The sequence below is a fragment of the Cololabis saira genome, chromosome 1, assembly GCF_033807715.1.
Source record: "Cololabis saira isolate AMF1-May2022 chromosome 1, fColSai1.1, whole genome shotgun sequence".
Classification (NCBI taxonomy): domain Eukaryota; kingdom Metazoa; phylum Chordata; class Actinopteri; order Beloniformes; family Belonidae; genus Cololabis; species Cololabis saira.
Window position 1 is genome coordinate 36,161,274 of NC_084587.1, and position 24,702 is coordinate 36,185,975.

At 40.9% G+C, this 24,702-nt stretch overlaps 2 protein-coding genes across 4 annotated transcripts in view; both read right to left on the reverse strand.

Annotated features, from left to right (window-relative positions):
• The window catches only part of stra6l (STRA6-like), a 30,900-nt gene extending 16,643 nt beyond the window's left edge, over positions 1-14,257 (reverse strand). The window contains exons 1-13 of one of the 2 annotated variants that reach the window (XM_061722099.1): positions 14,134-14,257; positions 13,560-13,632; positions 11,835-11,935; positions 11,535-11,665; positions 11,334-11,454; positions 11,182-11,227; positions 10,863-10,988; positions 10,590-10,663; positions 8,283-8,391; positions 8,009-8,162; positions 6,727-6,802; positions 6,473-6,554; positions 5,268-5,316 (exon numbers count right to left, since the gene is read on the reverse strand). In XM_061722099.1, the coding sequence (XP_061578083.1) occupies positions 5,268-5,316; positions 6,473-6,554; positions 6,727-6,802; positions 8,009-8,162; positions 8,283-8,391; positions 10,590-10,663; positions 10,863-10,988; positions 11,182-11,227; positions 11,334-11,454; positions 11,535-11,665; positions 11,835-11,935; positions 13,560-13,632; positions 14,134-14,162 (1,171 nt within the window). In that variant the 5' untranslated portion in view covers positions 14,163-14,257. The remainder of the gene's footprint in view (positions 1-5,267; positions 5,317-6,472; positions 6,555-6,726; positions 6,803-8,008; positions 8,163-8,282; positions 8,392-10,589; positions 10,664-10,862; positions 10,989-11,181; positions 11,228-11,333; positions 11,455-11,534; positions 11,666-11,834; positions 11,936-13,559; positions 13,633-14,133) is intronic. The other variant, XM_061722108.1, reaches the window with a different exon arrangement.
• Positions 14,258-16,912: 2,655 nt separating this feature from the next.
• spink4 (serine peptidase inhibitor, Kazal type 4) lies at positions 16,913-19,850 on the reverse strand. 2 transcript variants are annotated; one of them, XM_061732267.1, is made up of 4 exons: positions 19,750-19,850; positions 19,371-19,402; positions 19,070-19,182; positions 16,913-17,070 (listed from the first exon to the last, which is right to left on the reverse strand). In XM_061732267.1, the coding sequence occupies exons 1-4, from the start codon at positions 19,799-19,801 to the stop codon at positions 17,025-17,027; spliced, it is 243 nt and encodes an 80-aa protein (XP_061588251.1). In that variant the 5' UTR covers positions 19,802-19,850; the 3' UTR covers positions 16,913-17,024. The 2 variants fall into 2 exon arrangements, with proteins under 2 accessions (XP_061588251.1, XP_061588262.1); XM_061732278.1 differs by having other exon boundaries at positions 19,371-19,396; positions 19,750-19,838.
• Between the last annotated feature and the right edge of the window lie 4,852 nt (positions 19,851-24,702).

Consider the following 24,702-nt stretch of genomic DNA (forward strand, 5'->3'; position numbering starts at 1 on the left):
AGTAATGCGTGTAGTCGCAGGATGGAGACACATATTTTGATGTATAACACACCTGGGTTCACGATACGGTTCGGGCTGAATTAACTCTCGAAGGAATGGCTCATATTGCTCCAAAATTACGCGATTAATTCAGAATGTTCAAAATGGCCGACTTCCTGTTCGGTTGCGGCCATGGCGCCAAGAGACTTTTCTTTAAGTTGCGACATGATACAGGTGTGTACCGATTTTCGTTCATGTACGTCAAAGCGTATTATGGGGCTTGAGGCGCAAAGTTTTTTCTGTCTGAACCAATCAGATGAAGGGTGGGCATGCTTTTTGGCGTCTAGCGTCGCCACGGTAACGCTTTTGAAAGAGAAAAGTAATGCGTGTTGTCGCAGGATGGAGACGCACGTTTTGATGTATAACACACTTGGGGGCACGTTACGGTTCGGGCTGAATTAACTTTGGAAGGAATGGCATAAATTTCGCCAAAATGACACGACTAATTCAAAATGGCCGACATCCTGTTCGGTTTCGGGCATGACCCCAAGAGACTTTTGTTTAAGTTGTCCCATGATACAGGTGTGTACCGATTTTCGTGCATGTACGTCAAACCGTATCGTGGGGCTTGAGGCACAAAGTTTTCAAGGGGGCGCTGTTGAGCCATTTTGCCACGCCCATTAATGCAAACCATTAAATATCAAATTTTTCGCCAGGCCTGACTTGGGTGCAAAATTTGGTGAGTTTTTGGGCATGTTTAGGGGGGCAAAAAGGCCCTCCTTTTGTCAGGAAAATAATAATAATAATAATAATAATAATAATTAAAGCTGCAAGCAGCGATGAACGGGCCCTCGCACTCACAGACACCGCCCCCCATAAGCATATCAGAAAAGACACTACCCACGACCTCCTATGTCAAACCATTCAAAAGTTATAGCAGAAAAAAGGGACAACCAATCAGAAGAAGGGGCGGGGCTAATTCAGGCCAATGAAGGTCAAGGACTCCATACAGAATCTGATGACACCACCCACGACTTCCTATGTCAAACAATTAAAATGTTATAGCAGAAAATCGGGACAACCAATCAGAAGAAGGGGCGGGGCTAATTAAGGCCAACAAAGCTTAAGAACTCTTTACAGAGTCCCATGATACCACCCACGACTCCCTATGTCAAACCATTAAAAAGTTATAGCAGAAAAAAGGGACAACCAATCAGAAGAAGGGGCGGGGCTAATTCTGGCCAATGAAGGTCAAGGACTCCATAAAGAATCTGATGACACCACCCAGGACTCTCTGTCAAACCATTCCAATGTTATAGCAGAAAATCGGGACAACCAATCAGAAGAAGGGGCGGGGCTAATTAAGGCCAACGAAGCTTAAGGACTCATTACAGAGTCCCATGACACCACCCACAACTTCCTATGTCAAACCATTCAAAAGTTATGGCAGATAAAAGTATTCTAGGGGGCGCTGTTGAGCCGTTAGGCCACGCCCATTAATGCAAACCATGAATATCAAATTTATTGCCAAGTCTGGCTTGCATGCAAAATTTTGTGACTTTTGGAGAACTATCAAATATGGACCAATCACATGAAGGGGGGGCGCGCCTTTTGGCGTCTAGCGTCGCCACGGTAACACTTTTGAAAGAGAAAAGTAATGCGTGTAGTCGCAGGATGTAGACGCACATTTTGATGTATAACACACCTGGGTGCACGTTACGGTTCGGGCTGAATTAACTGCCGAAGGAATGGCATAAATTTCGCCAAAATGACACAATTTATTCAAAATGGCCGACATCCTGTTCGGTTTCGGCCATGGCTCCAAGAGACTTTTCTTTAAGTTGTGCCATGATACAGGTGTGTAGCGATTTTCGTGCATGTACGTCAAACCGTATTGTGGGGCTTGAGGCACAAAGTTTTCCGGGGGGCGCTGTTGAGCCATTTTGCCACGCCCATTAATGCAAACCATGAAACATCAAATTTATCGCCAGGCCTGGCTTGCATGCCAAATTTGGTGCCTTTTGGGGAACTATCAAATATGGACCAATCAGATGAAGGGGGGGTGCGCTTGTTGGCTTCTAGCGTCGCCACGGTAACACTTTTGAAAGAGAAAAGTAATGCGTGTAGTCGCAGGATGGAGACGCACATTTTGATGTATAACACATCTGGGTTCACAATACGGTTCGGGCTGAATTAACTCTCGAAGGAATGGCATATATTGCTCCAAAATTACGCAATTAATTCAGAATGTTCAAAATGGCCGACTTCCTGTTCGGTTTCGGCCATGGCGCCAAGAGACTTTTCTTTTAGTTGCAACATGATACAGGAGTGTACCAATTTTCGTTCATGTACATCAAACCGTATTATGGGGCTTGAGGCGCAAAGTTTTTTCTGTCTGAACCAATCAGATGAAGGGTGGGCGCGCTTTTTGGCGTCTAGCGTCGCCACGGTAACGCTATTGAAAGAGAAAAGTAATGCGTGCGGTCGCAGGAGGGAGACGCACATTTTGATGTATAATACACCTGGGTGCACGTTACGGTTCGGGCTGAATTAACTGCCGAAGGAATGGCATAAATTTCGCCAAAATGACACGATTAATTCAAAATGGCCGACTTCCTGTTCGGTTTCGGGCATGACGGCAAGAGACTTTTCTTTAAGTTGTCCCATGATACAGGTGTGTACCGATTTTCGTGCATGTACGTCAAACCGTATCGTGGGGCTTGAGGCACAAAGTTTTCAAGGGGGCGCTGTTGAGCCATTTTGCCACGCCCATTAATGCAAACCATGAAATATCAAATTTTTCGCCAGGCCTGACTTGGGTGCAAAATTTGGTGACTTTTTGGGCATGTTAAGGGGGCCAAAAAGGCCATCACTTTGTCAGAAGAAAAATAATAATAATTAAAGCTGCAAGCAGCGATGAACGGGCCCTCGCACTCACGGCCACCGCCCCCCATAAGCATATCAGAAATGACACCACCCACGACTTCCTATGTCAAACCATTCAGAAGTTATAGCAGAAAAAAGGGACAACCAATCAGAAGAAGGGGCGGGGCTAATTCAGGCCAATGAAGGTCAAGGACTCCATACAGAATCTGATGACACCACCCACGACTCTCTATGTCAAACCATTCAAAAGTTAGCAGAAAAAAGGGACAACCAATCAGAAGAAGGGGCGGGGCTAATTAAGGCCAACGAAGCTTAATAACTTAATACCGAGTCCCATGACACCACCCACAACTTCCTATGTCACACCATTCAAAAGTTATGGCAGATAAAAGTATTCTAGGGGGCGCTGTTGAGCCGTTAGGCCACGCCGATTAATGCAAACCATGAAATATCAAATTTATCGCCAAGTCTGGCTTGCATGCAAAATTTTGTGACTTTTGGAGAACTATCAAATATGGACCAATCACATGAAGGGGGGGGCGCGCCTGTTGGCGTCTAGCGTCGCCACAGTAACACTTTTGAAAGAGAAAAGTAATGCGTGTAGTCGCAGGATGTAGACGCACATTTTGATGTATAACACATCTGGGTGCACGTTACGGTTCGGGCTGAATTAACTGCCGAAGGAATGGCATAAATTTCGCCAAAATGACACAATTTATTCAAAATGGCAGACATCCTGTTCGGTTTTGGCCATGGCTCCAAGAGACTTTTCTTTAAGTTGTGCCATGATACAGGTGTGTACCGATTTTCGTGCATGTACATCAAACCGTATTGTGGGGCTTGAGGCACAAAGTTTTCCGGGGGGCGCTGTTGAGCCATTTTGCCACGCCCATTAATGCAAACCATGAAATATTAAATTTATCGCCAGGCCTGCCTTGCATGCCAAATTTGGTGCCTTTTGGGGAACTATCAAATATGGACCAATCAGATGAAGGGGGGGTGCGCTTGTTGGCTTCTAGCGTCGCCACGGTAACACTTTTGAAAGAGAAAAGTAATGCGTGTAGTCGCAGGAGGGAGACGCACATTTTGATGTATAACACATCTGGGTTCACAATACGGTTCGGGCTGAATTAACTCTCGAAGGAATGGCATATATTGCTCCAAAATTACGCGATTAATTCAGAATGTTCAAAATGGCCGACTTCCTGTTCGGTTTCGGCCATGGCTCCAAGAGACTTTTCTTTTAGTTGCGACATGATACAGGAGTGTACCGATTTTCGTTCATGTACGTCAAACCGTATTGAGGGGCTTGAGGCGCAAAGTTTTTTCTGTCTGAACCAACCAGATGAAGGGTGGGCGCGCTTTTTGGCGTCTAGCGTCGCCACGGTAACGCTTTTGAAAGAGAAAAGTAATGCGTGTGGTCGCAGGAGGGAGACGCACATTTTGATGTATAACACACCTGGGTGCACGTTACGGTTCGGGCTGAATTAACTGCCGAAGGAATGGCATAAATTGCGCCAAAGTGACACGACTAATTCAAAATGGCCGACATCCTGTTCGGTTTCGGTCATGGCTCCAAGAGACTTTTCTTTAAGTTGTCCCATGATACAGGTGTGTACCGATTTCCGTGCATGTACGTCAAACCGTATCGTGGGGCTTGAGGCACAAAGTTTTCAAGGGGGCGCTGTTGAGCCATTTTGCCACGCCCATTAATGCAAACCATTAAATATCAAATTTTTCGCCAGGCCTGACTTGCATGCAAAATTTGGTGACTTTTTGGGCACGTTTAGGGGGGCAAAAAGGCCATCACTTTGTCAGAAGAAAAATAATAATAATAAAAATTCCTGCAAATACAATAGGGCCTTCGCACTGAAGGTGCTCGGGCCCTAAAAATTCCTGCAAATACAATAGGGCCTTCGCACTGCAAGTGCTCGGGCCCTAATAATAATAATAATAAAAATTCCTGCAAATACAATAGGGCCTTCGCACTGAAGGTGCTCGGGCCCTAATAATAAAAATTCCTGCAAATACAATAGGGCCTTCGCACTGCAAGTGCTCGGGCCCTAATAATAATAATGATGATAATAATAATAATAATAATACATTCTACTCCAAAAAGTATACCTCAGCTTTTACTTCTTATGTTAGCTAGTATCCTTTGTTTTATACTTACTGATTAATTAGTTAATTAATTTTAATTAACCGTAAATACTTTCCCATCTGATTTATTTAATTAAAAGAGATAGCTCTCTTTGAAAACTTTCTTTTATCATTTACATCCACCTTGGCTTAAATGCTTGTGCAAATGTATACTCAAAACATTTTAAATAAATCCGATTTTGCTCCTATAGCTCACGTTAGCTGTCTCAGTTGTTTATGTTTTTAGAGGATGAAAAGCTTACCCCAGAGTGTAAACGCTATCTGCCATCCAGAGTATCTTGCAATTGAAGCCTGGTAAATAAAATGAAAAAACTTGTTTAAGCACTTTGTGTAGTTTGCAATAATGTTAAATCTCTGTATACTCTAAATGAAACACTAGATACTCATCCTCTTACAAATCCTGTTTTTGGGAGAATAATGTTGTACTGTAGTGGCAGTATATTTTACAATAGGTGTACCATATTTTCAAGGAGATCATATATTGCTAATTAGTCATTATGCCCCGCTACTTTTTACATTTGTACATTTGTACCAAATTAACCAGGAATAATTAGGGGTCTTTGCATGCCTGGGTCTAGCAGGCTGTCACAGTGTGTCAGAGACACCTAAAATATGATTTGTCTCCCCAATGCAAGCATGCAAATATTCTCCTTTCAACTAAAACTATTAGAACCAGACATTAGAACTAGACTCGACTGGATAGGCTTGGATGGATCTGGACTCATGGGGATCACAAAATGCTGGTCAGGCACCAGCGGGCCCTGTCAGTGGAAAATACGTTTTTTTTTTTATTCAAGAATGGTTTGTTTACTGTGTCATAATAGGCATTAAACATTGAGCATGATTTGAGTGTGTGTGTGTGTACGAGTGAATTTGTTATGTGCTTTAGCAGTGGACTGCCCGATTTAGTGTGTACGAAGAATTATGGGACTTGGTGCATCTGAGGTTTGAATTGATTGTAATGGTACGTGCAATACATTATACTTTATATAAATTGAATGATTAAAAATCCTCTATGGTCATATGCGGTTCCACTCTTAACTGCATTGGGACCTGATCCATCTGAGATATGGTCACACACTGGTCTGGGATGTCTGAATAAACTGTTTGGGAAAGGGCAGGTACTTTGACTGAAATTATTTGGAGGGATTTTTAATGAACCATCTACCATTGTTTTTCAGAAACAAACCAGTCACATCAACAAACCACTACAAGCTTGTTTGCTTGTGTCCTCTTTAGCTGTCCAAAATGTATTTATAGCTCCAGCAGAAAGCTTGCACTTGCCTACTCATTCACAATAAATGAGTTGGTGTTTTTTAAAATGGATTTTGAGTTTTTTGATTTTCCATTGGCCCTCTAAATGGTTATTGGTTCTCATATTCAACTTGATTTCTAAAATACCTTTGAACTGGTAATGCACGTCTGATTGAATGTGTGTTTTACTTACAACGCTGGTAGCAGATTTAGGGTTATGAAACTTCTCAGGGAGAAAACTCTTCTGCCCCTTCCACAATCTCTTCAAATGTTTCCTAATGCAACAGAGTTGTAACCGAATTACAACAACGCAGGAAAATATACATATGACTGTTGTCTCCGATGAGTTCATGTTGGAGATGCCGTTTTACATACCACAGTCAAAATCAGGTTTAATTTTTGCATCTTAACTCTTTGCATCTTAACTCGCTGAGTTTTTATTCATACCTGTAACACGCCAAGATATGCAAGGTGTAAGCAACAGAGTTGAGACTGGCAAAAATTGTGGTGGCAAACCATGATTCTGAAACAAGCAAAAAGATTTTCAGTCATGCATAAGTTGACGCCTCCTTTTTTCATGTGTTGCTACGCATCAGCCCTAAATAAACTCGTCAGCAGTAGGTAGTTTTTGCAGTTTGTTAATCTGGAACATACAGGTGAGTGTTAATACGATGCCAAGAAAGAATCTCGTCAGGGGAAGCAATGATCTTAGAAAAGCAAGTGTTGCTTAAAGTCACTCTTGTAAAGGTTATAAAAAAGTTTAAAACTATTTGGAGATGGATTTTCTACAGTAAGAAATATGGAAATCATTCATGCCAGTTGGCAATCTTCCCAGGATTGGACGTCCCTGCAAAATTGACCCAAGATGTGTCTGTGCAAAGTTCAGAGATATACATAAAAACAAAGAGTTAATCTCAGATCATAGAGGCCCCACTGTACATGTTCAAACTTGAATTTCATGACCGCACAGTTAAATGAAGGATGAACAAGTACAGTGTGTTTGGAGGGGTTGTCAGCAGAAAGCCTCTTCAGTCTAAAAATATGTTTGAAGTAGGACTGAGGTTTGCAAGGCTGCATCGAAACAAACTGCAAGACTTCTGGACCCACGGACCAAAATGGAGCTGTTTGGCCTTAATGGCCAAGTTTGTTGAAAACCAAACGTAGCATTTCAGCAGGCTTGCTTATCGTTGCCACTGTCAAGGACAGCAGCGGCAGGGTCATGCAGCCACAGAATCTGGGCACTTTGATCCTCTCAATATGAGAGTCTTGCAACAGAGACATTTGAGGCCATCTGCCTGACAGCTGAAGCTCGATCAAAATTCAGTTAAGCAACAGGAAATTATGTGAAGAACCTCAGCAAATAAAAATAAAAGAATCAAGGTTTTAAAACGGCCCAGTCAAGGTCGAGACCATAACCCAACTGAAATGCCGTTGGAGGACCTAAGAGACTTGTACATAAGCAAATGGGCAAAAAGCTCAACGAGCTGAAGCTAAGCTGTAATGAAGAATGCGTCCAAATGAATCCACAACAAAGTAAAAGACTAATGTAGCCCATACGGGGGATTGCTAATCAGGTTATATCTGCTAAAGATCTAGAAGCTGTTGAATCATAGTTCTAAATGCATTTCCCTCAACTGATTTTTGTTATAGCTCCACTTACTCACGTCAAAAACCATTAATGCTGCAGAGCAGAAATGCACTCTCCCAACAGTCTGCAGGAACAACTCACTTCTGGCCACATCAATAAATTCTTCCATCTGAGGTATCACGTTTCCCAGAGCTTCTGTCTCGTTGCAAGAGGTGACCAGCCTTTTCAGTATGTTCTTCCAATGGTCTACTTGGTCAAAAGCAACATTACTGAGACTGTAGTCAGCCAGTGTCATCTAGAGAAACAATAGGAACACAGAACACAGACGTCACTGGATGATTGATTTGTATGACTCAAAACAAATGGAATACATTTGAGGTGTAGTTTTGTGCAATCCAAAGATGTTTTTGTTCACCGTATACAGGCCTATAAGGGATATAATGGCAGTGCCAATGATCCTGTTGGGAAACTTGAAATAGGGGTCCCACTCATAAACTCGTCTCTGGAACCAGCTGAGCGGTTTACTGCGACACAGAAAGTGAGGTCAAGTCATTCTATATGCTTAGTGCACCTGAGCCTTGATGTTATCCAACACTGTTAAATAAATGCTCTTACTACAAAAATGTTGAGCATTATCTTTGTAACCTTAGATATTCTGTACAAAAATGACACTCATGATGTCAAACCAGCAGGTAGACTGACTCAAGACCTAAACACATTATGCTGCACTTCACGTCATTCTGTTTTGGACTTCATCAGGGTTGGAGACAAGAAAAACTTTCCCTCAGATGGATTGTCACTGTTTAATCACTTTTCACTCAATAAAATTAATGCCAAGGTGCATCTGCCTGAAGGAGCAGTAAACATTGAGATTACAAAAACCAAAAGAGAGAAAATCCCCTTCATTCGGTAGTGTGTACAGGACGGGGGTGAAAACCTGTGTAAAATGACGTATAGTATGAAGTGAAGTAGTATGAAGTATATTTACTAACTGGTTGCATGTATTGCATGACTTCCTATTGGTGTACTTAAATATGTACAAGCAGTCAAACATATTATGTCATTTACAGTGGTGGACAGTAACGGAGTAAATTTACTTGAGTACTGTACTTAAGTACATATCCAGAGGATTTGTACTTTACTTGAGTATTAGATTTCTTTGGTACTTATTACTCTTACTTGAATACATTTCCAAGACAAATATTTTTACTTTTACTCGAGTAAATTTCTAGGAAGGCTGAAAAGTACTCGTTACTTTCAGGTCTGCTCTTTTTTCTTCTTCCCTAAAATCCTATTGGACACAAGCTGTTTTTGTCAAAGGAGGAGACCTATCACAGTGCACGCTCTCCACTGGGATGTACGTAAAGCGGAAATACGTCAAGCCTCCTCAAAACGATACCGCCAAAGTAGCCTGCGTTTGTCAAAGCCGCAACAAGTCAAGACAGAGCCGCAACAATGGCTACGCCTGCGTCAGGAGAAGAAAGTTAATAAACTCTGCATCATCTGCTGTCCTCTTATGATCCCATTCATTTGATTTGTTTTTGGTGTTTCTGCAGGTTTTATATAACATTGTGGTTCTAAAAGCAGCACATCAGCGCAGCTGGTTTCAAAGAGTTAATTCTCAGAAACAAGAGTTAAAAGATACTTAAATTAATTTAGAAAAAATATAGTAATTTACTGATGTGGAAAATAAGAAATTTACTCTTACTCTTACTCTTACTTTTACTTAAAGTAAATTTAAAAGCATTTACTTTTGGATACTTAAGTACCTTTAAAAGCAAGTACTTTTCTACTCTTACTCGAGTAATATTTTGACTGAGCTTTTACTTGTAACGGAGTAAATTTTGACCAGTAGTATTTGTACTCTTACTCAAGTACTGGGGTCGAGTACTCTGTCCACCTCTGGTCATTTATATATATCAACACTGCCCTCCCCCTCCCAACACTTAATTATACTCACAGACCTACATGCATCTCCAAAACACTGCACACCCACTACACACGTCACACACCAAATGTATTCAATGATAAAAGGAACTTCTCCCCTTTTTTTCTCCGTCTTCTCCTGCTTATGAAGACCTGTCTGTCTTATGTCTCTTTCTTCTCAAACACAACGCATTATACATTTCTTCACATACACTACAACACATCACACGCTCACCAAAATGCACACAACACTATCTTGTCTTTTCTTTCCTACTTTTTCACGCTCCAATTTTGGTGATCTTAGTCCTCTTTGGTGGAATTGTTTTTTTCAATTCTTTTTCCCTTTTTTCTTTTTTCCTTTACTTGAGGGGACAAAAATAAAATATAGTAGACTGCCAAGAGGGCTGGTGAAGGAAACACACTCAAGCCCACACTCATACACACAAAAAAATCCCTTTGTTTGAAGAAGAATTTTTCTTATTAGCTTTTATTCATCCTGCTAGTTGGACTACGTAGCAGTGGACTCCTATTTTAACAGCACCTGGGTGGCCGTTAGGGTTAAGGGCCTTGCTCAGGGGCGAAAAGTGGGTCACTTTGGTAGCAATCTGCGGAATTGAACCTGGGTCCTCCAGATCCAAGCCACCTCTGTAGCCACTAGGCTACCAACCCCTTAGTAAAAATGCATATATGCTTTAGGTTTTGCCAAACTTGGCATTAACCATTACAATATATGCAGATAAGGAAAGAAAACAATTATGTAAAGCGAGCAAACATGAACATCAGCATGCATGTGTACTTGCGTTCAGATGTTCTCCGCAGCAGCTGCTTAACATGCTGAGCCTGATGTTGCCCAACCAGCTCCTCAGGGTCCTGGCAGCAGGTTAGGCATGAACAAAAAAAAAGAGAAAATGCATAAAATATATAATGTAAATATTTAAAAATATAAGTGATCTAATATCTTATGTATCTTGATATGTTTTCTTTTTGATTCAAGAAGTGTTTCCAGCAGTGATTTTTGCCACAAGTATGTGGCAAGAATAACTGCAGATCACATATCCGTCATACTGACCTCCGGTTCCAGGTTCAAATGTATGCGAACGTCTTTAACCAGAATGTAAATAAACCGCCCCAAGAGGAAGACCAGGGACAGGATGCAGGGCCACTGGGAAATTATCTTCTGGTATTTGCCCAAAACCTTAAAAGTCATAAACACATTTATTAAATGTGTTTTTCAAGGTCACGTGGTTACAACAAATCTATTCATGTATATACAAATTGATGAGATTATTTATGATCATGTACTTTTGTCCAATCAGCCTTTTTTAAACAGCCTTGATTGCGGTTACTTGGTTATACAACAGACACATCTTGCAGGGTGTGGTACCCACCTCACCACTGGGACAGGTGATTGTATCCCAGACTGTGATGATGATCCTAGAAACAACATGAAATGGTTTTTCATTTATCGTTTAATTCATTTACTTTTGTCTGACACACTTGCACACACCTAGTTTCATGAAAGAACAGGAGCAGTGTTTACCAGAACAAAGAGTAGAGTATTCCCAGTACTGCTCCGGCCATCCTGAATGGTGTGGACAGACAAGCGAAAAAAGGGAAATACACCAGGCCCACCTCTAAAGCTCCAACCAGGTACACTATAGCTGAGGTTTGTAGTCAGAGAAAAGTACATCAGGGAAGTGTTTCAAGTGTATGCAAATTATGTTTGAGATTAAACTTGTACCTTTGGCCCAGTTTGGGACGGGGAAAGGGATGTAACGCTCAGAGAAGAGCAGAAGAACGCTACTCGATATAGCACCATAGGCAAAGCCATAGGACCAGCGATTACTGAGGTTGCCTATGGTATCTAAAGGCCTGGGGCACAAAGATGACAAAATATTAGACATGTCAGAAATACAAATCGCTCATCTTGTTTATCAATTAGCTTAAAATATACAGAGAGACAAAGAGACTGAAAATGGAGATGTTCACGTCATACTGATATGTTTTTTTATCAACTTTATAGCTGCTGCCGTTGTCTTACACCACAATGCCAAAACGTCCCTCTAGGAAGGGCAGTCTCTGGTCGATCACCAGTCTCCCAACACGTCTCTGGAGGAATGACAGCACTCCTATGATCAGCACCTGGTGGACAAGTTCAAGCTAAGTTAAACACCAACAAACTCACTTTGATAATGCTTTAGTTCATCACTACAATTAACTAAAGGCAGGTGAAAGTAAACATTTAGCCCATGCATCTGAGGAGGTGGCCTGATATTGTTCCATCTGCTAATAGGCGGATGCTTGCGATGAAAACTGTGTCACAGTTTTAATATTTTCAAGCTGCTAATATGTATCACCAGCTCGTGATAGTGTTCATTATGGCCAGAGGTGGGTAGTAACGAGTTACATTTACTCCGTTACATTTACTTGAGTACGTTTGGGGAAATTTTGTACTTTTAGGAGTAGTTTTGAATCACTATACTTTTTACTTTTACTTGAGTAGATTTGTGAAGGAGAAACTGTTACTCTTACTCCGCTACATTAGGCTACATTGAGCTTGTTACTTTTCTTTTATCCCTTTTATCCGCGTACGCTTCAATCTCATGACATCACTGGGTGATTACATTTACACAGACTCAAACACACACAAAGAGTTTCTCTGAGTTCATGGGCTTGTTCTAGTTCTGCCTGGTTAAAAAAGAAAAGTACAAAGGCTTGAAATTTTGTGCAATTTGTGCTTAATTTATTTCTTTATTCTGTTATTTTATTTATTTTATTATTTATTAAAGTACTTGAATTTACTTTAAGCTTATTTTAATTTAAGCTATTTTTTATTAATTTTAATTTATTTTATCGATGTAATTTGCCTGGAGATGATTATTTTGTACTTTTGTCTGTTTGAATGGTTGTGTTAAAAAATAAACCAGACGTTACTCAACAGTTACTCAGTACTTGAGTAGTTTTTTCACCAAGTACTTTTTTACTTTTACTCAAGTAATTATTTGGATGACTACTTTTTACTTCTACTTGAGTCATATTATTCTGAAGTAACAGTACTTTTACTTGAGTACAATTTTTGGCTACTCTACCCACCTCTGATTATGGCATGGGTGATGATTAAATATGTATTGTAGGTGCTGCTACATCTGTGTCCATCTGTGTCCTCTGTTCATGTGGTATCCTTTCCATATATGTCCTGGAACAAAGATTCAGTCTTTATTGATTCACTTTGTTTTGTTTACTTTTATACAAGAGCTGCAATTCATCATTGTTGAGCAGAAAATACTTAAAAGTATATATTTTTTGGCAATTAAAGTCAATAACCAGCTAATTAAGAAAAAATAGAACTTAAATTATAATTTCAATTAAACCTATTAGTGACTTTAAAGAGATTGACAGTGTTGTTGTAGTTTTAATATAATTATAATTCTCTGGTGTCACGGTTTTGGGTTAATATCTGTTCCCGTTTTAGTTTGAAAGCCTGTGTCCTCGTGTTTTAGTTCTGTTTTGACTTCCCTTGTTCCCATCTCCCCTGGTTGTTTCTTGCTGTGTCCCTACCAGACTGTTTCTTGCCACGGTTACTGTTTGGTTTTCTGCTCGGTTGGTTTTTTGGTTGTCTTTGTTTTTCAAGTGAAGGACTTTTTGTTTTTGCTTTGGATTCCTGCTTATGCAGTGCTTTTTGTTTAATAAATTAGTTTTGTTTGGAATTCCTGCCTTTTTTCATGTTGTGCACTCATACTGAAGGGCAAAGGAATGGGCGACTTACAGCCGGTATGAGTGAAAGGTGCAGGAAGAGGTCCACTGAGATTTGGTTTTGACATTCCTCAACTGCTGAGAGTCTGCAACAGTATGTGATGTAATATAAGACAATTGACGTGTAGTAAAGGGACACAGAGAGGAAAATGGAAATAAAATAAAAACAAATGAATGATACAGACCAGAACACAGGCGATCCTGAACTAACTAATGACATGAGCGGAACGGACCTGAAATAAACTACACTAACTTGGACTTATCGTAAATCAAAGGTTAAAATAAAAAAAGATAGAAACAAAAGTGGAGAATAATGTTTTACAATATGTATATATATATGTGTTTGTGTAAGTTAGTTTGTGTAAGTGTTTGTGTAAGTTTGCTATTATATAAATGAAATTCAGTAATGCGTATATATATATATATATATCTAAATGAAATTCAGTAATGCGTTTAAAACGTATAATTTAACTCAGCTTCAGATTTACTTTTGCTGTGACATGATTTAGACATGCTAGAATTAGTGAGGAGGTGACAGTAACAAAGACAAGAATACAAGCGGACTTGAATTTAAAGTCTGTACTTACACATATTCCTCTGGGTTTCTTGTCATCATTGATAAGTCAGCTCATTGAAGTGGAGAAATCTTTATTTCTGCTACACTTTAATGATAGAGGAAGCAACTTTGGATTGAGACTTCTCCTTTTCCTGCTTTCGATCATGTGACACATTTGACCTTTGACCTCAGGATTTCGACAGCTCTTTTTTTACATCCTCTTAGAACTTTCCTTTTTTCAACTTTCAACACACACACACACACACACACACACACACACACACACACACACACACACACACACACACACACACACACACACACACACACAAATGACGTGCATTAGTATGAGAAGAATAAACAGTGAGCTCAGCCACTGAGATAACCAGCAAATGATTTACTTGCTGCGTTTATGTAACAGAGGAATTTATTCTGGCGGAATTGACTAAATAAACTTTCATTTATGGTCCTTCTGCTCTGATAATCAGCTTCAGTGGACAGGCTTCATTTCCCTTTAGTCTCAGATCTCTTTTAAAGGTGTACATCTCATACAGACATGGATCGAGAGAAATTCAAAATGCATCCAACCTTCGTCTGTTGTTAGGGTCACCACCGACCCGTTCTTAGGTTTTAAATTCATAAAACTACCACAAAGATGCGTTTATTGCATCAAGGCTTTTTGACTTTGTCAGGAACCTCTATTTCAAAAAAATAATATCCCAAATTTTTTTTTCTCTAAATTATAAAATGCTCTGGTTGAAATGGTTACCTTTGTGGCGTTAGGGTCGGTTTCGACACGGTTATAAAATAAGCTTATAAAGCAATGATTAGAGCCGAAACTGAAATCATTAGTGCACTGTCAGACAGCCAGCTCCTCTCCCAGTCATGTGAGCTTCAGTGGATTCTCCTTTTGGATTTTTGTTTTCTAGTTTACCTGAAAAATTTTCAACAATGTCACTTCAGACATTTCGAATGATATCACGAGTCCTCAGATTTGACAACAAGGATACCAGAGCAATATCTGACAAGCTTGCACCCATCAGGGATGTCAGGGAGAAATGGGTTCAGCTCCTTCCACTGATGTTCAACCCAGGGCCAGAGGTGACAGTGGATGAACGTCTTCTCCTTTCTGAGGAAAATGCCCCTTCCGGCAATACATGCCCAGTAAACCAGGGAAGTACGGCATAAAAATCTGGGCAGCCTGCGATTCCAAAAACAGCTATGCCTGGAACCTACAGATTTACACCGGCAAAGCTGGGAGTGGCATCCCTGAGAAGAACCAAGGAAAACGTGTGGTCCTTGATTTGACTACTGGCCTGCAGGGTCAAAATATCACTTGTGACAATTCTTTTACCAGCTTTGACCTTGGACAAGAACTTCTCAGGAGGAGATTTACCATGGTGGGCACAGTGAAGAAGAACAAACCTGAGCTGCCTGCTGAAATCTTGCAGGTGAAGTACAGGGCTCCACTTTCCTCAAAGTTTGCTTTTACCGACATCACCACTGTTGTCTCATACTGTCCAAAAAAAAGAAGGAATGTGATACTGATGTCTACTCTTCACAAAGATGCAACTGTGTCATCAGGAAGTGATAAAAAGCCCACAATTAGCCTTGACTACAACAAGAACAAAGGAAGAGTGGACAACCTACCGGTAGACAAGCTGACTGCCACCTACACTTGCCAGTGAATGACCAGGAGATGGCCAATGGTTGTGTTTTAGAACATGCTTGATGTGTCTGGATGTGATGCATTTGTGTTGTGGACCCACATCCACCAAGGGTGAAACTCAACCAAAAAGGAGGAGGAGCTCGGAAATTCCCTTGTCAAGCCACACATTGAGCAAAGACAGCGGGTTCCCCGAGACCCAGATGCCACAGCCTTGGTCAGACAGCTGCAGAGCTCACCTACCACTCCGTCCACATCATCAGCAACACAAAGAGCATCCTCACCGGCATCCTCCTCAGCCAGCCCTGCCTCAACACCAACCAGACCAGCCACAGCCAGAACCCAATTCAGGCCACCTGATTCTAAAAGAAGGAGGTGTTAGGTCTGCCCAAGCAGTAAGGACAGAAAGACAAACGCATTGTGCTTCAAGTGCAAGAAATATATCTGGAAAAAACAAACAAAAAGTGTCACTTTTTGCCACACATGCATCTAAACACACATATACACACATACATATGCATGTTCTTGCACACAGAGACTTTTACTCTGATTTAGTTTTTTATTAGTTTTCGAATTTGGAATTTTGGAACATATGCTTGATTGGATGTTTGACCTTACAAATCTATATTTTGTGTTATGACTTTTCATGTTGTGTTTATATTAAAGTTCTATTGCTGAAAAAATACTTTTTTTTTCCATTTCCTTGAAGTAAATGTATATGGGTCAAAATTGACCCATAACACCATAGATGTTACTATAGTTAATAATATTAAAATGAAAAAATAAATGAAACAAATTGATTTAAAAGATGTGTTCTAATACCCCTCAGTAATAGCCAGGTAACACAACAACCTTTTATTTATTCATATGATTCTCTTGAGGCTCATTTTACCAGTTTTTAAAATTGAAATCAAGGGCTATACTGACAAAAAAAGGCCCAGAGGCCCACACCAAAAATATTTAAACCAATATTTTCATGGATAAGGAAGCCTAACAATGTAACCAAGAGATGTGAAACAAAATGGATGATGGATAATTGCTTTTAGTGTATTTTAGAGATGATTTAAAACACGGGTCAAAACCGACCCGTTAACATCGGAGATGGTAACAGAAAGCTAACACCAGACAAAGGATTTCACAAGCACACTGATGATTGAAATTTATTATTCATAGCAACGACAAAAACAGAATTTAAGATCGTTCATGTCATTCTTAGACAGGTTTTTGGCATCTGACAATGTCTCTTGACAATGATATCAGCAGCTTTCCTCCTTGACAATCCAGATGTCCAACTTGGTAACACTGGGGAGAGATTTGTGACATGAAATGGTTATGAATCACTTTGTCCTCTCAGATTTAGTTCACCTTTGTGTCAGTGTCAGAAAAAAATGGAAGCAGGTCAATCTTCTGGGAAACTGGGCTTCATATTTCCTCATTTTTTTCTGAATGTGTCAAGTGAGGGGTGGTTGGAAATTAAAAGGCACAGATAAGATTCATATTAAAGCAGAGTGGGAGCAAAAAAACAGAATTAAAGAGACAAAGATCCCTTTTGAAGGGGTGAAACCTTTGCAAGTTCTTCAAGAAAGCTTTACCCGTTATGGCATCTGATCTGACTTAAATAGTAAATTCATCCCTTTTGTCAGGTGTTTTCCCCCAGACCTTGAAGACACCAGTCATCAAACCACTGCTGGATAAACAACATCAATTTGAACAAGTGGCAAAAGCAAAATTATAGACCCTTCTCAAATCTTCCATTCGTGATTGAAAAAGCTGTGTTTCAACAGTTAAATACGTTCTTAACTCTGACCAACCACTTTGATTGTCTTCCAGATTGTGCTAACCACAGCACTGAGACTGCCCTTGGCAAGGTGTCCAGTGACATCTATTGTATATAAATACAGACTATGGAAGAACCACAGTACTGGTATTATTGGACCACCGTTGACCATGCTACATTACTAAAGCGACTGGAGAACTGGTTCAGACTTTCTGGCACAGTACATGACTGGTTTGAGTCCTACTTAAAGGACAGGACGTACTTTGTGTCAATAGGTAACCTTTCATCGGAATTGACAAAAATTGCATGTGGAGTTCCTCAAGGTTCTATACTAGGACCCCTCCAATTTATCATCTACATGCTTCCACTAGCTCAGATAATAATAAACAAGATGAGTTACCATAACTACGTAGATGCCACACAACTTTACCTTACGTCAACAGGTGACAATGAGTTCATTCAAGCGGTGAGTAGATGCATAGAATTAATCAATGAGTGGACGTGCAATCATTTTGTTCAGTTGAACAAAAACAAAACCGAAGCAGTTGTTTTTGGACCAGAAGAAGAGCACTTAAGAAACAGCACATAGCCAGGTATTACAGCTACTGTACAACCACTGATCAGGGTCAAAATCTGGGTTTTGAGATAACCTTCAGGGACACATTAAAACATTACAAAGCCAGTCTTCCATCAGTAGATGAACATCTCCATGATCAAAGGCCTAATGTCTGTCAAGGGAAAATGTATCAATGACCTGATTTTGGCATGTATGACAACATTATTTGCGTCATTGCATATGTAAAATGTTGTATAATCATTTTTGGTTAATCATATTTGTAATCACTTTGAATTAATCAGGTCTGCAATCATTTTTAGTTACCGGTAGTCATGTACACAATTATTCCTAGTTAATCATAATAATCAATTTGACAGGTCATGTTGAATTCTAACAGATGTAACCTTGCAGATTGTCTCTGTCTCCCTGGGAACTGATTGGAGACTCTTCTTCAAAACATAGATAGAAGGCACAGAGGCCTGCGAACCTCTGGCCTTCAGATAACCATATGCACTGCTATGTTTTGGATACAGGGAGGGGTAGAAAACCGCATTCAGCTTTTATGCTCCACAGATCTGTACGAACTTTCAGAAAACTGCAGGAATGCTGACACCCTCAGTTCCTTTATATCAAGGTTAAAAACGTATTTATTTACAGCTGCCTTTGACTGAATTATTTAAACCTTTCTGAAGTTAGATTTAAACAATATTTATTTTAGTACTAAAATGTAACTCTAGCTTAATTATAACTTTGCTTTACTATGCCACTGCAAGGTAGCTCATAATGTGTTTTTCTCTTTACTTTTCATGTTTTCATTATGAAAAGCACCTTGAATTACACTGTTGCTGAAATGTGGTGTACAAATAAACTTACCTTGCCTCATTATAGAAGGCGACTATAACTCCAGCTTGGGTATACCTAAACGGATGTGGGAATGACATTAGCATGCAGCAGCTGTGTGTACTCACTCTCTTTCCGCACAGAGGGTGCACTCGTTGGCATAAGTGTTTCCATCGCTGCCACACACAGGAGCGAGGTTAAGAGGGCACGCCCGAAACTCGTCCATGTTGTCACAAGAGGGCTGCCAGATATATATGAACATTATAATCTGACATAATAGTGTTTTCTGTTACATTGTAGTCCAAGTTTAAAGTTGCATCACCTAAGAAAAAAAAATCTTTTCCAAACTTTACTCTGCACAAAACATAAAACTATACACTTCATATGTTTGTATAACATCCATAGTTTCTTTTAAAAGATTCATGTCACCTGTCTCATGGATCCAAACGTGTCCACTGCATCTTAAAAAACAAAGAGTCACCTCTTAAAACTTGGAGTAAAGTTCAACTTTTATACTCTGTACTTTGCATTAATAAGCCAGTTCATGCACAGAGAATTGTAGACAAACTAGCTACACGAAGGCAGATTGAACAAAAAATACAGTTTTTCACACATGAAAAAAATATTTCAGCTCTGTGCTTTCAATTCCAAAGTGTCTTTAACACTTCATATTGAAACAGATACACCTTCTGTAATTTATATCAATATTTATGTTAAACTTTCATTCCATTTGGAGAAGTTACTGACTTACATTTTAGACTATGATGCTTTAAAACTACTTTATAAAGTGTGTTTTTTCCTTTCTTACCTGCAGTGACGCAGAGAAGCAGAAGTCCCAGGAAAACAGCTCTTCCAAACATGACGCTGGTGGATGAATAACTGAGTGGCAGGTGCCAGTGGGCACGCCTCTGTATTTGTGGCTCATTTTTTTGTTAGTGCGTGAGCGTGTGTGTGTGGGAATGCAGCACATGAAAACAGACACACATCCCCTTGGAAAACACTAGAAATGTAGCCATCAGCAGACACAAACACGGTGAACATTTTGTTAATCTGTAGCTGTGAACTTTTGTGTTTTCAGGCCAATGTTGTTTTAAAAGCACATGACCATAAGAGGCAAAGTGAAATACATAATTAAAATGAAAAGTCTGTTATTTCAAAATGTATGAAGTTTTATTAATGTAAAGAATAACTATTCACAACAGGTGAAACAGACTATATCAAACATATACTTAAAAATGTAAAGGCAAGGCAAGTTTATTTGTATAGGAGAATTCAACAAGAAGTTGATTCAAAGTGCTTTACAAAACATAAATCAAAATTGAAAGAAAAAATAAAGAAATAAGAACAATAGATACAATAGGATACAATCAGTTTAATATCTGATTAAGTTTTGAAAAGTATCTGTGCAGATTCTGAGATTCTTATTCAAATGCAGCTGAAAATAGGTGTGTCTTTAACGTGGCCTTTGTTACTCTGATTGTTTCAGCTGATCTGAGGCTTTCTGGGAGTTTGTTCCAGACATGTAGAGCATAGAAGCTGAATGCAGCTTCTCCATGTCCGGTTCTGACTCTGGGTACTGATCCAGATGACCTGAGGGGTCTGAAGGTTCAGGTCAGAAGTTCACAGATGTATTTTGGTTCTAGACCATTAAGAACTTTATAGAGCAGCATCAACTTTAAAGCCTGTCCTCTGACGGACAGGCAGCCAGTATAAAGACCTCAGAGCTGGACTGATTTCGTCCACTTTTTCACAGGTCTGAGGTCTGAGTGAACTGCAGTTGTCTAACTGTAAACCTGTAAATATGCTGTTACAATAATCAAGCCAACAGATGAATGCATGGATTAGTTTTTCCAGGTCCTGCTGAGACATCAGATCTTTTAACCTTGTCAGTCTCCTGGTAATATTGTAATGTATATCTGTGTGTCATCTACTTAGCTATGGTAGTTTATCTTGTTGTTCTTTATCATCTGTGTCAGTGGGAACATGTAGATGTCAAACAGAAGAGGTCCCAAGATGGAACCTTGGGAAACTCTACATGTGATACTCTCCAGTACCCTGGCGTAGACGTTCCCGGGGAGGCTGAGAAGTGTGATCCCCCTATAGTTGGAACACACTCTCCGGTCCCCCTTTTTAAAAAGAGGGACCACCTCCCCGGTTTGCCACTCCAGCGGTACTGTCCCCTTCCTCCATGCAATGTCGCAGAGCCGTGTCAACCAAGACAGCCCTACAACATCCAGAGACTTGAGGTACTCAGGGCGAATCTCATCCACCCCTGCCACTGAGGAGCTTACGAACCAGCTCAGTGACCTTGGCTTGGGTGATGGAGGAGCACGTCCCCGAGTCCACACTCTCTGGTTCCTCAATGGAAGGCATGTCACTCGGATTGAGGAGATCCTCGAAGTATTCCTTACACCGTCCGACGATGTCCCCAGTCGAGGTCAACAGCTCCGAACCCGCACCGTAAACGGTGCCGGCAGAGTACTGCTTCCCCCTTCTGAGGCGCCGAACGGTCCCCCAGAATTTCCTCGAGGCCGACCGAAAGTCTTCCTCAATGGCCTCCCCGAACTCCTCCCAGACCCAAGTTTTTGCCTCCAGGACTGCCCGAGCTGCGGCTCGCTTGGCCTGCCGGTACCTATCTACTGCGTCAGGAGTCCCACCGGCCAACATAGCCCGGTAGGACTCCTTCTTCAGTCTGACGACATCCTGTACTTCAGGTGTCCACCACCGGGTTCTAGGATTGCCGCCACGACAGGCACCGGAGACCTTGCGTCCACAACTTTGAGCCGCCGCGTCGACAATGGAGTCAGAGAACATGGTCCACTCGGACTCAATGTCCCCCGCCTCCCCCGGGATCCGAAAGAAGTTCTCTCGGAGGTGAGAGTTGAAGACATCCCTGACAGAGGGCTCAGCAAGACATTCCCAACAGACCCTCAAAATCCATTTGGGTCTGCCCGGTCTGTCCAACTTCCTCCTCCGGCAGCGCATCCAACTCACCACCAGGTGATGATCAGTTGACAGCTCAGCCCCTCTCTTCACCCGAGTGTCCAAGACATACGGCCGAAGGTCAGATGAAACGACAACAAAGTCGATCATTGACCTCCGGCTTAGGGTGTCCTGGTGTCCCAATCACGCCTCTCCAGGTATCACTGTCATTGCCACGTGAGCGTTGAAATCCCCAAGCAGAACAATGGAGTCCTCCCAGGGACTCCAAGAAGGCCGGGTACTCCGTACTGCTGTTTGGCCCGTAGGCACAAACAACATTGAGAGACCTTTTCCCGACCCGAAGGCGCAGGGAAGCGACCCTCTCGTTCACCAGGGTAAACTCCAACACATGGCGACTGAGCTGAGGGGCTACAACCAAGCCCACACCAGCCTGCCGCCTGGCTCCAGGGAGGGGCCCCGGTGTCACCGATCCGGGCGACGTAACGGTCCTTGGTTTTTTTCTTCACCATGATTAGCTTGTGAACCTCTCTTAGACTGGCCCGTCACCTAGGACCTGTTCGCCATGGAAGACCCTACCAGGGGCGTAATGCCCCAAACAACATAGCTCCTAGGATCACTCGGGCAACAGAAACCCCTCCACCACAGTAAGGTGGCAGTTCAAGGAGGGGTCCTTTATTCATAATCAAATTAATCTTTTATGTTCAAAGCCCCTATGGCTCGATAAAGTCCCTCTGGGAGGAGGACCTGGGGCTAGGGTTATCAGAGAGAGGTTTGGAAAGAAATTTTGAGACCTGTACATAAATCTTCAATTTGTGCAAGACATAGTCTTATGCAGTGTAAGATCTTACATCGTACTTATTACACTAAGGCCTGACTGCTTAAGATTTATGATGATGCAACCCCGGCTTGTGATAAGTGTCAACAGTGTCCAGCAAATTTAATACATATGCTCTGGCTTTGTCCATCTCTACATTGGAGTGACATTTTGAATACCTTGTCAGAAGTAGTTGGGGCAAAAATAGAGCCAAAGGCTCCGAGTCACTTTTCGGGGTGGCTCCCACTTCTCTCAGTCGGTCCAAAAAGGATGCACTTACTTTTACTACTTTGCTAGCCAGAAGAGTAATTGCTGTTAATTGGAAGTTATTGATACTGCCCTGTCATGCCCGTTGCATTAAAGACACCCTTTATTTTCTTAAATTGGAGAAAATCAGACTGTCTCTAACTGGCAGCTCAGTGAAATTTGTGGAATTATGGGGTCAATTTTTTCAATTTGTTAAGAAGACAGATCTTCCACTCACCCCTGATTGATTGTAGTAACTTTGAGGTAGATACGTTATTTCTGTTGTAATGAGGTTTACAGGTAGTCTGTCTTGAGATGTATGTGCCTATCATCACTAATGTAGCTTTCTGTTACCTGACTGATGTAATTATGTTTTTTTTGGTTTTGTTTTTTGTTTTTGTTAGTGGTGTTTTATTTTTGTCCATTGGTTTTAATAATTAATTTGTTCAATTTTTGTGGTTGTTTTCATTCCCACATTTTTTGGATATACAACAATCCTTTATATTTCTGTTCTTCTGAAAACCTTACTGTTCTGCGGTTTCACACTCGGTTGTTTTGGAGGTTTGTTGTTTACATTCCCATTCACGGTTATCCAATCCTGTTTCCTCCCATGTACAGGGGTGGAAGAGCTCTTCTGTCTCATAGAAAGTGAAGGCCAGTCGGTTTACAGATATTTCAGCTTGCTGTACCCTGCCTGTGATACGTCCTCCCACTTCCAGGAGACATGATTTACTTTTTGGTTTTGCACCAAGACAGTCCCAGGGAGGATTATCTCTCAATGATTTATTATAATGCACAGAGTCTGCTTTCTTGGTTGTGTTATCTGTGCTCCTTAGCTGTGTGTTAGCTTGCTCATCTCCACTGTTTTGAATCAATGCCAAAGTTGTTTCATTTCCACACAGTCCACATTTACTGCAATGATTTTTCATATCCAGTTCTGCAATCTTCTGTAGGAGGCTGTAGTACTTTTCTGTGGCACATTTCCAGGCTATTGGGCTTTAGCTGAGTGCTAGGTTCCCAGACACTGTTAATCAGGCTTCAGCTGTGTGAAGGCCATGCACACGTAGCGCTGGCTGAAGATAAGAAAACTATAAAGCAGTTTCTGTTAAAAACAAATTAATCCAGAGCAGAGATTTATAAGTGTCCAGAATCGGAGGTAGGCTCACATGGGACAAAGGGAAAAATCCGGAAAAAATCTTTAACTCAGCTTCAGGTTTACTTTTGCTGTGACATGATTTTAATCAAGCTAGAATCAGTGAGGAGTTGAAAGTAACAAAGACAAGAATATGATCATACTTGAATTTAGCGTTAAAGGTCTTTGAGGATGGAGGCGCCTCTCCTCTGGACTCGGTGGTATATGCTCTGCAGATAGGGCAGCGGCGTCCTGATGATCTTTCCGCAGTCGTTATCACTCTCTGAAGGCGTTTGCGGCCCGCCAGGAGCTTTTATGTGGCCCCTGGTCATATTTAAAAAAAGGGGGTGTTTGTTGAAATTTTTTTTTTCTTTTTTTTTTAATATTTTTATAACTGGCTACTATGGACTAAAATGGTTGTGCTCAATGCTTAATATAATATTCAAATAAGGAAATCTTGGTGGAAAGTGGTGCTTTGTCATTATGGCGTGTTTCATTAAAAGTAGGTCAATATCAACTTCATTAAGTTTGCACAAAGCATGGTTTCAAAATGAACTTGCATTCAAAATAATATTTCTTTATCTGAATATTATATTTAACATTCACAATTACTAAATCTGGAGACA